At 37.2% G+C, this 13,795-nt stretch overlaps 1 protein-coding gene across 1 annotated transcript in view; it reads right to left on the reverse strand.

The window, feature by feature from the left end:
* Positions 1-13,055, reverse strand: part of SMARCE1 (SWI/SNF related, matrix associated, actin dependent regulator of chromatin, subfamily e, member 1) — a 14,971-nt gene extending 1,916 nt beyond the window's left edge. The window contains exons 1-8 of the mRNA XM_009703947.1: positions 13,004-13,055; positions 12,433-12,476; positions 9,233-9,337; positions 6,815-6,895; positions 5,549-5,680; positions 3,805-3,976; positions 1,021-1,193; positions 1-30 (exon numbers count right to left, since the gene is read on the reverse strand). The exon at positions 1-30 is cut by the window's left edge and continues 99 nt beyond it. Coding sequence (XP_009702249.1) covers positions 1-30; positions 1,021-1,193; positions 3,805-3,976; positions 5,549-5,680; positions 6,815-6,895; positions 9,233-9,337; positions 12,433-12,476; positions 13,004-13,010 — 744 coding nt within the window. The 5' untranslated portion in view covers positions 13,011-13,055. The remainder of the gene's footprint in view (positions 31-1,020; positions 1,194-3,804; positions 3,977-5,548; positions 5,681-6,814; positions 6,896-9,232; positions 9,338-12,432; positions 12,477-13,003) is intronic.
* Between the last annotated feature and the right edge of the window lie 740 nt (positions 13,056-13,795).

The following is a 13,795-nucleotide window of genomic DNA, read 5'->3' on the forward strand; positions in this document are numbered from 1 at the left end:
AATTTGCAGAAGCTCAGCTTCTAGTTTACGCTGGAAATGAAGTAAATGGTTAAGAACCTTATATGCAGTCACCTGAAGAACTGGACAACGTTTACAGCTATTTACCAAAATCTTTAGAGCAGTGTTTTAAAATATAGCCATATAAACATCCTTATGCCTTCCTTGATCTAATACCCAATAGCTAAGAAGTTCATATTGAAAAGCATGAACAGTAAATGGGACTATGCAGTAATTCAGGATTGGCTAGGCATATTATAAATGAAAAACAGTGTGTACTTGAGGTGAATCTTCCACCATGAAATCTACACATTTTCTTTCACATTATACAACACACACATCAATTACATTCTCTAATGCAGAAAGACCACAATTCAAAGGGAAGAAGGGACACCAGCCCCCTCCACTCTCCGTATCTTCTTTTGTTAATTAAAAAAAGCAACAAATCTCTATCTAATTCTGGGGTCTTGGTTTTCTTCACCTACCTGTACACTGACTATACTGACAGGGTTCTTTTGTTAACACGCACGTTTGGAAAATACAGGCACATGCCCAGTCAAAGCTAGGTGAAACGTGCAAGTATGACCTCACTAGATTTCCTTGTATGCATTTAACTTTCAATCAAAAATGTTACAATAGGGACGATTTACTGTAATAAAGACTCGTCAGAAACAAGATTATGAGTCATAAGCTACCCAAGAGTCACAACTCTACCAGTACCTATTGAAGAGAAGACAGACTACATACAGAAGGGCTATGTCTAATAATGGAGAGCTACGGAATTAATACTTAGGATATCCTAAAGAACAAAATACAGTTTAACGTGATTCTCGATGACAAAACAGCACAGAAGGTGAAGTCTCACATCTTGCAACTCCCAAGAAAACCCAGAGACTAGCTATTCGGGCGTACAGAACATTGACACCCAACAAGAATAGTCATGTAGATGATCAAATGATCTGAGACTTGGAGTACAGCCCAACACCATTATGTTTTAGCTGCCTTCATATCATTTATCTTTACCTGATGAACCATTAAGGACTGAACTTGGCGTTTAAGAACTTGCATTCTAGCTGTAGTGACAACAGAGCGGACATCGGGCACCACACTTTCACTCAGTATCTCACTGATGAGACGATGGTTTCTTTGGAAACGAGCTGTGGCTGTGTGCTTCATAGAAAAACCATCGTCGTAATCTGAAACAAGAGTTTTCAGTGTAACTGCTTTAACTCCACAAAGTGAGTACCAAGTCTACTGACACTGTACCCATGTTACCACTAATTAAAAACAAAATAAAAACCCTAACACCAGTTGCTGTCATGTCACCAAGTTCGTACTAACAAATGTAGAACATTAGGTAATCAGAAAAAAAAAAAAAAAAAAAAAAAAAGACAGAATGAGGATAGAACACCATTTACCCTGGCATAGCTACAGCAACAGTTATGATTTTACATGCATTTCCCACGTCTGAAAATTGGTCTGACCTAGTTATTTACTGTGTTGCTTTCCACGTTTCCAGAGTAAGAGTGGCTATTAATACACCAAATAAAAAAAATCCCAATATTCCCAATTAATCATGTTACCAGAACAATATCCAGTGCAAAATACCAACAGGAGAGTGACTCCTCTACAAATACGCTTTGTAGCGCAGATCAAAAAGACTTTATTTTTTTGAAACACTGAGGAATGAAAGCATGAGGCAGCGATATGTGTTTACTCATCACTGAAAATTCAAAGTAATGTATTAGGAGTATTCAATTACTTACTTTTTTTAGTAAATGCAGTTCTCTAAAGAACAGTTACAGAAAAATACACTTCAGGAGAAAAAGTACACAAGCACATAGGTCAAGTGCCGATCTCCTTACAAGCTTCTTGTAGAGAAAAGAAATTAAAGGAAGCCCAACAGGAACTAAACTGTCTTGCTTGACATGCCTCTAGAGGGTTAACTACAAAGATCTAAGAATATTTCGGGTCAAGGTTGTTTTTTTTTTTTCCTACTCTGATCAAATTAAAAGAGCTTCCGATTTATGGCAAGATATTGAACTTTGACAATTTTAATCTAGTCACAGAATTTAACATGAACTACAGCATTATGGATTGTACTAGGCACTCATTTTAAAAAAAGTAAAATTCAGTTTGATGCTACAAAGCAGAACAAAATAACACGTTTTCCTATATCTAGCAGCACTCAAAAGCTTCCAGCCCATAGAAACAGATGTCTTCCTATTTTTTCTATATTTCTTCAAGGAAAGCAGGCAAAGCCATTCAATATAATAAAAATCAGAACACAGTATGCAGTTTTGGTATCAAGAACGTATCTACAAAACAGGCTAAAAAAAAAAATCCAAGTCAAACTAAATAGAATTTAAAGCACAGTAATTAAATAGCATTAAGTATTGGCGAGGAAACAAACTTGGAAGAAACTTATGTGAGTATAATTCATATTTAGTTGAGTATTAAAATCAGTTAAACAACAAATACAAATTATCTTTCGGAATAATGTCATGTAGGAAAGTCCAGAAGTTGCATTTATTTTACATGAAGCTTTCCTAATGGAGATTACTCTCCACCTATTCACAGAAATCTTAAGGAGAATCCTAACATATCATGCCAGAAAACATTACTAAAGAAGATAACTAGTTCAATGAAAGGTTCTATCTCCTTTATTTCAAAGTGTTATGTTCAGTTTCTTGTTGAGGTATCTGACTGAATGAAGCAAAAAGAGAAAAACAGTGGGAAGACAATAGGTTTGCAAGAGACGAAGAAGTACTAAGCAAATTGGTCTCCTTAAAGTTGTGCCTTTGTCCTCTTAATAAGATGCCTTTTGTGCTAGAAGTTCTTGATCCCAGTGACATGCAGGATCAGACAGAAGCAACATTTCTGTCACAGAAAATAATGTGCTGTTTTGTCTCGGATGTAAACAGATGCAATCCAGGGCCTGGCGCAGCTGGTTCTGGCTGAGTTCATTTGGCCCAGGTACCACAGAACAGAATCCAAAGCCCCAAAACGCCAGCTACTCAAACACTAAATATATTTACATAAATTTTGCAGTTACCTCACACTGGGGAAAGTGCTGTTTGTCATGAGCTTTATCTCAAGGGTGTGCTTTTACAAGGGGGGAGGAAAAAAAAAAAGGGTGTAGCTGACTGAGTACATTTTTCACCCTCAGGTTTCAACAAGTATTTGGTCATGAATTTAAAAGTACACATTAGGTGTATGAGTCTGAGTTTTCCCACTGGGTGGGGTGCATTTCCTTGCAGTCAAATAAACTTTCAGAATTTTCTCATCAACTTGTCAGCAGCAAGGGTAACTTGTTTTCTACACAATCTCAAGTGACAGTTGTTGAACACATTCAAAGTTCAGGTGCTCTTAATCGTACCAGAACTCTACCTGTCAGAATCATGCGCTTCTGGTAATAAAGCACAAAATTCCATTCAAGCTGGATTAAATCAGGCATCTAAGCCTTTTATAATGCATATGCTAAAGCCATTACAGAGCTATAAGCAGACTTGTTTGTTTTGAACTGTAAGCATTACTTCACACATAATTAAAAGTTGGAACAACATTTGCCACTGGCTTGCCACCTTCGTTTTTGGAAACGAGACAAAGTCAGCTGTTAGCTGTATGAAATAAAATGTGATAAATGAAAATCAGAATTAAAGGTACCAAAACAGAAAGGAAGTCACGTTAAGAATTGTGAAAGTTGTACACTGGTAGTTTTCCAGGTCTGGTGTCCACTTCTCTGTACTGTCGGTCCTGTAATGAGACTGTCTCACTGGATGGGCACACAAATCCCTTTCTGCTTACCATCTGGATCTTCTGCTGGCTGTATGCTCATGTACGGTTCACCTTTCTCCATGCGTGACTGCCTCTGTCGGCTTTCTTCTTCCAACGCAGCTTCAGCACGACTTTTTGCGTTGATGTAGGCAAGGTATGCAGGAGAGTTATGGTAGGCCTTCATGGACTCATTGTACTCTATCTGAAACGTGACCAATATTGTTTGATTGCACCATTGGACGATTTCAGACTTGACATAACTGTAGTCTGTAAACTCAAATTGTGGTTATACAGACAAAGCTATTTTGAATCATCTGGCTGGTACACAAATGACCATATTCTCCCAGTCTTTCTTTTTACAAATTAGAACTTCTTCCATAGTCATTCATGTTTTAAAAACACTAGCTGGGCTTTTAGGTACATTTCAGTTTTAATACCTGCAAAGTCTTACGATAGCTTTGTTTTTTGAGATTGAAAAATCAAACACCTCAGAACAAGGCATTTATGATCAGGCGAACTCTGGTAAGATTAGGGAAAAAAAAAGTGAACTTAAAATATTCTCAATAATTCTCTGGAGTTCTAACTAGATCTTTGATTCTGATTTCTTCTCTTTCCTTATTCCAGTATGTCATGAACCAGTTTTCAAAATAACTTACAATTTTTCCGTTCTTTGATCCATCCCTGCACTGGGATGATACAGAATGCTGCAGCCAGACTACTGTCTCTTCCTGGTAGCCGGACTGCATCACTATTTTCACCTTCTTTGAAGTATTTTTCCCTTTGAATTGCTTGCTTTAATCTCACTTTTAAAATTTGCCAAGTCTAGATTTTGTACTGTGATTTGTGGTATTTCCAATGAAAAATGAGATGTAATCTACAATAGTGTTAAAAGTACCTAAACATCTTGTTTTCTTTATGATTAGGACTGGAATCCTTCTACCTAGGCACTATAAAAAGATAAACAAGATGGCCCCTGCCCCAAGGAGCTTACAATCTAAACATCATTACCAAGTTAAAAAGTAGAATTACTTGATTTTTTTTTTTCCCAACTAAGAGCATCCAGCTTTGAAGTACTTTTCTATTGACTTGGAATAAAACCAGCTTAGATTTGACCAGGTTATACACAGCCTCAGATGCCTACCAGGTTTAAGCACAACACAGCAGCTGGACAATTCTCCCTTTGTACCTCAGGATCACAATAACAGTCTTGTAAAGGTGCTCAACACTTACCAACCTAGACATGAAGTAGCTGTCGTCTTTTGTCATTAAGTTCAACAAAAACAAAGCCACAAGAAAACCCTAAAAGTGGTATCATTTTTCTATTAAGAAACAAAACACTATGCCATAGCATGGAGTTACAACAGATTACACCATGAAAACCAAACCCTACGTGACTGGAAGTCTTTTATGAACATGTTCATGACAATAGCAGTAGTTGCAGAGCACCAGTTTTGAAAGAGGATTTTGGTGTTGAGACAATCTTTTCAATACGGATGTTGTACAATCAAATCCGTTCATTAAACAGTTAAAATCGACACTCAATTATAAATACTTCATTTTGAATTAGGTCTAAAAACTGACCAGTCACAGTTGATGTACAGTTATTTTAAAAAAAAAATCTAAAAGACGTGTCAGGACATACTTCCATTTAAGTTACATACAGGGGTCTCGTGAATGCCTCATACACCACTGCATGGGTAAGATGAATTTTTCTTCTCAGACCAGTTCCTAGAAGAATCAGCTGTAATAAACATCCCAGATTTCTTCCATTTACCTTTTCAGCTTCATATTCATTCAAATACTCTTGCTTCTCTTCATCAGTGAGATCTCGCCACATTCCTCCAATAATCTTGCCAATTTCCCATAACTTCAAATCAGGATTGGACGCCTTCACTTGGTCCCAGACCTTAACAGAAACAGCTGGAGCTTTACTAATGATATCTAAATACTTCCAAATTAAACATTTTATATTGTCATCTCAGTGTTCTTTCTGGAATCACCATGAAAAACAGGATTAAGTTAGGAATGAGCCTGGCTAAACTATCTCGATTATTTTCTGGGGCAGGAAGTCAGTAGGAAGCCATCTACTGAAACAGGCAATTGCTGAAATGGCTTTGGTTTCATGAGAATATTGCCTTTAACCCTCTTAATTCTCTTCTTAAATGCACATCGCTGCATCTCTGGGAAAAAAAAAATGCTACTGAGTAAACACATCCAGCAGTAGATTATGATAAAGAGCACTGAGCTTTTCAGATCAGAATGTACCATTTCAAAATATTTTTCAGTCTTGCTGATCAATTTGAGTTCCAACAAGTTCTGACTCCACCAAAAAAGTTTCTAACTTTATAGGGAAAAAAAAAGAAAAAAAAAAAAAAAAAAGGAGAGCTGCCAGTGTTATTTCTTGCTGCGCCACTTGACTTTTTTTTTGGTTGATGTTTTTTTGCCTAAGACAGACATGCTGGTAAAGATACTTTACCAGAAGTGGAAGAAATTCCTTCTGGCTCACCCGCTTCAGACAGGCTGACATGCCCTCCCCATGCCCCATCAGATTTCAGACTCCACAAGAGTCTCTCTCCTACTTTCTGTCAAACAGTTCATAGAATAGCGAAGTAAACGTTGCCACAGGCTAGGTTGGTGAAGGAGAACATGCAAAGTCCACTCCTTGCTACTCTTCAGTCCAGCTACAGCACTGTACCAAGCCCAGTATACCGCAAGGAATACTTCCTTTATATAAAAAAGTTCTGTCAGTAAGTCACAGGAACTTCTGAATGTGGCAGGGTGGATCCTTGTCAGCAGAGACAGTGGTAGTAATTATCATTTTAGAGAAAACTTTTCCCCCCAGAAACTGGCAACTGTATGAACAGACTACTGCTGCCTTTGTTCTGAAGGGCAATGCATCTGTACTTTACAATTCCCTTAAAAGAATGTGCAGGCTGTTAGAAGTAAAAGTTCAGAAGCTGAAACTAAGATAATAGCAATTAATTGTTAGCATATATGAACACTAACTTTTATTATTACTTGTTTGACACTGTATACCCACCTTCCGGCTGTACCTCATGTAGGGCATCAGGGGCTTGTCTGGGGGTTTGGGGGGCTTTGGAATGGTAATACCAGAGGAAGCCTATAAAAGAACCGAATAAATCCATCCGTTAATGTGATCGCTGGACAGTTTCTATACACACTAGTTTTGGAAAACACTCATTCTTGTGCAGTTAACACAAACAAACCACACTCACCCTCCCCAAAAGAAGCACGCAACATCACCAAAAAAATTACCCAAACTGTGAACAGGTACTAACTACACCTGGTCCTCACAGTAGTATTTTTCCAGTTTTACTTTGTCCTTTTTTCTGTAAGTTTACAGAGTAGTAACTAGATATATCTTCAAAAGGGCTCCATATTCTTAAAACTGAAATACACAGCGTAGAAATTTAGATGGAAACAGCAATCCCAGCAGGCTGTTTTCCTCACTTCTGATGAGCAAATTATTTTACCTCTTTTGACAAATTTAATGTGGCTACTGTGCAGGTGAAAAAAGGTAAGGAGAAAGTTTAAGATCATTAAGTTAGAGACATATTCTCATTTTCAAATAATTTTAGCAATGTTATTTGTCTGCAAAATTTGTCAGTGGTAATTTGGAGCCAATTAAACTACTCACTGTAAAAACAACCCTATGCAAGTGAGCTGCGAACGTGTGCATTATTCGTATCCATACTTAATTGTCCAAATTAGCCCGTAATATCCTCTGTGCTTGTATCTTCCTTTAGGTTTGTGTGCTGTCAGGCTCATTGCCTGCACTAAAAAGGACACTAAGCACTAACGGTTGCTGATGGGAAGTTGCTGCATCCTCTCTCGTCCCCTCAATCTGCAAAACACCTGACAGGGTTTTCTCCTAAAACAGTGCAGTAACATTGCAGTCCCTGTCAACTGCAGGTTCTGAAAACCTTCAATCTTCAAGCACTTTCACATGCTACGAGTTCTATTATATTAAGGGGGAGCATTTCCACAAAAATATAAAGCAGTTTCAAGATTTTTCAGGACTACGGCCATAGATAAGCAAATACTTGTATTTGGCCAAGAAGGCTCATGTTCAGTATTCAGCTTTCCAATTTTTCCACTTGTGGGTGTTTGGTTTTTTTTTTGCTGAATTTATGGAGCTGTATGAAACAATGCATACAGAATTGTGTATAAATAATGTACATGAGGTATATGCATTACCAAAATGTATACATATATACACATACAGATGGATTTGAAAAACATTAACGGAAATTGTTTAATGCTTTTAAATTAACAGGAATTTAAAGACACCATACATATATTGATATATGCATGGCAGAGAAGGCTGTATATGCTTATGACATACAGAAACAATGAAAGTTCTCAGACAAAACCTAACTTATTCTTGTATAAGGAAAAAAAAAGTATATGTTCAGACAGTACATTCAGTCAAGTTCCAGCTTGTATGGGGAAAGTCTTTTCTGTAAACGTTTTAACGAACCAGATGAACTTCATATATGAAGTCTGAAAGAAGGTTTATATAAGAGAGGCATAAAAAGGCTTCACTTCATTAAAAGCACCATGTATTTGTTCCTTGAGGAATCTTTAAATCATGTTCCAAACTAATCAGGTGTTTTGAGGTAAAAAGTTTTACATGAAAAACCTTAGTTACAAGAATTACAGAAACTTAAAAAAAATAAATCAGGGATTTACTGTATTTCTGTTGTGTTAGTTATGAAAATGTTACACTTCCACAGTCTATTTTTGTTCCCTAACTGCATCAAATGCTCAGGACTTTATATGTACTTTGAAAGATGTCACCTCTCTTATCACTTGACTCCATCTCACTTTGATTACTGCATGAAAAATGAATGCAACATCCATCTTCCACACACTGACAGAGTACCTAAGTTCTGAAAGGATTCTGTTTTATTATCATCACACTTTTGTTGAAAAAAATCATTTCTGGACTTGGGATTTTACAGTTGTTACCAGACTAAGACTGGAAAGAAAAACAAAGGCTTGCATCTCTTGCATGGCTCAATAGTATGATGCAACTACTATCAACGATCTCCAGTTTGCAAAATGTTCTTCCTTACTTTTGTGCCAATAAACCTCAATAAAATGAGCAGTTCCCTCCCTCCAAGAATTTGTACCCACGCTATAGAACTCCCTAAGCATGCAGTGGTCACTGAAGACCACAAAGTCTGTCTTTTTGGAGTTCCGCATCATACACGATTACCACATTTTTTTTTCTCTGCCGAGTAGAAGTCCGTTTTCCTGCAAAAGGTTTCAGAGTGAAAGGGAAGGGGGGTAGGGGTGGGGAATAAGAATCAGAGGTAACTTTTTGTTTTTATAAAGAAGTGGCAGCAGCCAAGACTCAGAAGAACCTAACTCTAAAGCCATTTCTGGTCAATTCCTGTTGTTTGCCGGATGATGTAATAGTTGATTCTCCTACCGTGACCCGGCTGTTGGTGCCCGGGTTCCCTCCCAGCCTGTAGTTGTTGTAGGCCAGATGGCTGTATGGATTGTATCCCACAAACCCTGGTGTGCTGGGCATTTGCTGATGGAAACAAATGAGACAAAAACACGAATGAGAAATGAGCTCAAACGAGGAAAACACAGAAATGAAAGTGAACTGCAATATGGCATGCAAAAGCAACCAGAATTTAAACAAGCAAATGAGGTGTAGCAGTTGGTATCTTCTTAACACACAAAACTTAACTCCAGTATAAACCTATTAAGGTAACAGGATTTTTAAAGCAAATTTGTCACTACAAACTTCCGTTTGAAGTTGGTGATTTTATTTCTATTAAATGTGTAACGCATTTAAGCAAGTATCCTATAAATCCAGCTCATGGCTAATAAAATTTTCCAACATAAGCCACCAAGTAATTCAGAAAGACTCGTATACCCAAAGGGTTAAGTTTACAAGGCAACACAGCAGACAGTAATTGGGCACAAATCCCCAATATCAACATTTACTATACCAATGAAAATCCCTGACTGCTTTTCTTCCCATCATTCTCCCTTTCTATCAAACACGCTACTGTCAATAAATGGGGCAGGAGGGAACTCTCAAAGCACCATCTGTGCATCACTACCAGTATCTGAAGATTTTCCTGGTGGTCTGCAAAATTTAAATATTTTGTGGAACTGGTATTAGAAAGCTGGGAGAGAAGACAATTCACAGAGATATCTTTCTGTTACGAGGTAGGCTGCAGACCGGGAGTTGAGGAACCACTGCAATAAGACTTACAGGTTAGAAAATACAAACTAGTCTTAACAGATCAATGAACCAATACAATTTAAGAAGTTAATCAATATACCTTCATTCATTCTTGATCCATTCCTTCTTACCTCAGTAACATAGAGAAAAATCTAATTTCTTTACAATCCCTTCTTACCTATCATCTACATACAATCAAGTATCAGAAGATTCTCTGTATTCTCCTCCTCACATAAATCTCTCTCCTGCCTTTTTCCGTTATCCCCCAATTCCCAATCAAATTTTGTTGGAAAAAAATGGATCAACTACTTAATTGTATTTTTACTCAAGCCCTGACTGTGGTGGTCCTATCATTCCATTACGATTCATGATATCCTGTAGTGTTTCTAGACATTTAAGTGTCATCCGCGCAGTGTCCCACTCTTTAGTACCACTTTGGCCCTAATAAACACATATTCCAACAGTCTTTTAAAGTTACTTGCTGACTGGACCCATTCTAGATTAGTTACAAAAATTGTACAAATAGGTTCAAGACTCCAAGAACCAAGATGTGGCACTTCAAGACATGGTTTAGTGGACAGGGTGGCATCAGGTGTACGGTTGGACTTGATGATCTTTGAGGTCTCTTCCAACCATAATGATTCTATGATTCTAAGGTATGAAAAATGCAAACACTGAATAACCGATAAGCTAAACTACATTAACTTGTGAAGTTGTTGAGTTTGTGTAGACACATTGTAGTTAATTTCTAAGCGCACAAAGGCAGAGTAAAAATTTCCTTTAACAGTCAGCCTTCAAATACATATTTTATTGCCAAACGTTTTAAACTCAGTCACAGCAGTTGACATTTACTCAATCTGTATGCCTGAGATCACGACATACACATTCATTATTTAATAAGACACCATTTTACTAAAGTTTTCTGTACTACCATAACAGGTTTTGAATATGTTGAACTACATCTCTTCAATAAAATCAGATGACAACTGTAATCTCCGTCTGCTTAATTTTTATTTCTGCAAGACAGGATTTAAATATTACAAGGGAACTACCTTGCATGACACAGGGAATTTTTACTTCAGCTACAATACTGTAGTTATGAGAACTATTGGTATTTTGTTGACTGTAGTAACTGGAACTGGCTGTGGAAGAACAAGCAAGGTTATTTGCCTACTTTTATGACTTGCATTCACAGAGCACAGACTAGAATCTGAAGGACTGTATAAGTGATACAGAAGATGCTTGAAAGACAGGTAATCCATGTCACTAGTTGCAGTTTTGAGATTTGTTTCATGTACCCTTCTGAAGACTTCTAACTTGACTAAAGAACGTACCACATCAATAAAAAACATTTAACAACATCTGTATCCATGCTACGTCCCAAAGGAATCACACGTGTATGCACAGCTCTCGATGCAAGAATCCAGTTGTAAGAGTGGATGCCACCATGTTCCTTCGAATACTGGCACAAATCTATTAAGTTGCGTGCAAAATGAAAACTCTGAACAAGCTATGCAAATAAAGTTTTATTTATGTGAATTTATAAGAACATAACTTATACATTATAGAATTTTCAAGCCTCTTTAAATGTAAAGTATGGCACAATAAATTCAAAGGATCGCATTTCATCTAAATCCCATCCTGCAGCTTTCATCCCAGATGCAGAGATCAGGGACATTCTATTGGATAACAGTTTTCAAACTTTCTTTGGAAAAAAAAAATTCACTATAACATCTTTGCTCATTCTTCTTTCGGATGCTTTCCTGACCACAGCATACTGGTATTTCAGTACCTTTTTATACACGCGTGAATGCAACTGGGCATGATTCAAAGCAACTGTTCATGTTTTCCTCAGTGTCATTCCATACCATTTTACTAGAAAGTAAAATATTTCTCATGCCATAAACTCCAGAACACCAGCGATTTCAAGAAATTGGAGTAAGACTGGCATCATGAGTGTTTCATTATTCTGACCCAATATAACAGAATTTGGCATACTCCTACCTTCCACTGAAAACCAGCTAGGTACAACAGAAGCATGAAAAAAATGCAGTTTGCCCATGATCTGGGCACAAGCCAAGTGGGAAGTTTTAGAATTAAATGTATCAGTTTGTTCTTAAATATTCCAATATACTGTTGCAACCCACTGTGAATAATTTTAGACCAACCTACTGCTTACAGAAAATTAAGTATCTGCAGGATTTCGCCTTAAAGGTGAAATAAGTTTATTCAGTTTCTCTTTCACAAACTGCTTTAAAAAAAAAAAAAAAGAGATTAATTTAAACAATGCTTATCATATTAATAATGAAATACAACTAGTTTGTGTTTCCAGTACAGGAAGGTGATGCAACGCCATAATTATTGCTCTGGTAAGTTATTAAAGGCTATATTACCAGCTCTGTCTTAATGAGAAAAATCGCTATACTTACGGTTGCAGGAGCTGGGGTAGGAGGTGGGGCATAAGATGGCCTTTCTGTTGAGATATAAATGTAAGCAATTTTTTTTTCCTTGAAAATCTGAATGAATTCTTTATAAGGCATCTGTTGTGGTAAACATTTTTAAAGCATTTACAAAAACAAGACAGAAATCCTACTCTCAAAGACTTTGCATTTTACCCCTGAAGAGCATAAATCAAAGAACACAAAGGAAAGAAAAGAAAGAAAAAAAATTATGACCACACCATTGCTATATTGCTAGCCTTTTATTTAGGTGTAAGACTGAAGACTATGAAATCCATTTATAAACATCGATTGAAAAAAGGGTAAGCAAAAATGCAGTGAAACAGGATTTAGGAGAAGCTGTGATATTTGGATTTCTTATGAAAACAATATGCCCGAAATCAGCCACAGCGAGATTTAAGGCCAAGAGTTTGGTCAGAAATGACTACACTTCATATCATTCCTTTTAATGCAAGGAATAATAGGATCGTGTCACAAACAGGTTCTGATGAAACAGATCTCTAATTCAGTAAGTTAAAGGAAGAAAAATCTGAAAACTTACTTGACATTTTGATAGGCAAATTTTCAGCCACCTGACATTATATTTGTACTTCTGAAAGACAAAAGAATATCACGCTATTAAGTATTATGCCTTTGCTTCCACAAATCTTTGAAATTTCTATTATTATAGTTACCATTGATTACCAAAAAGTTTGCCAATTTTGAAATAAAGACAAAAGAATTTCTAAAAACTAACGTGTTATCTCTTTGAAAAATGAACGTGCTTTCCAAGGAATCTGGCCTTAAATAGCTGTGAAATAACACTCAGGTTTATGTGATCTTCATATGAAAGGTTTTAAGTATAAACATATTTTTTTCCCTTAAGAAATAAAAAGAACATACCCCATTATTTCACACTGACTATTTCAAAAAACTGGTATTAATGTGTAAATGATCAAATTAAATAATATTTCCTCCACACGGTACCAAAAAAAAATAAATAAATCATGGAACACGATAGAAGCAGTATAACAGGCCACGGGATGCGAGAGCATATTTAACCTTTTAGCAACAACGGGCTGTATGGGAATAGCGTTATAACAAAGCAGTATTTTTTTTCAGCCTTTCCCTTCAAATAACTCCACCGAAGGTGCAACAGAAGCCGGACCTCCTTTTGAAATTCCTGATTAATACGGTGCTTAGCTTCGGACTCACACACTCCTCAACGTGGGGCTGCCGGCAGGGTTCGAGAGGAGCTCGCAGGGGGCACGCCCGCAGGCGGCCGGGGGCCGGCGGGAGCGGCAGAGCTCTTCCCCCCACGCCTTCACCAGGCGAACGCTGCCGGCGGCGGCGA

The sequence above is a fragment of the Cariama cristata genome, unplaced genomic scaffold (assembly GCF_000690535.1).
Source record: "Cariama cristata isolate BGI_N322 unplaced genomic scaffold, ASM69053v1 scaffold17117, whole genome shotgun sequence".
Classification (NCBI taxonomy): Eukaryota; Metazoa; Chordata; class Aves; order Cariamiformes; family Cariamidae; genus Cariama; species Cariama cristata.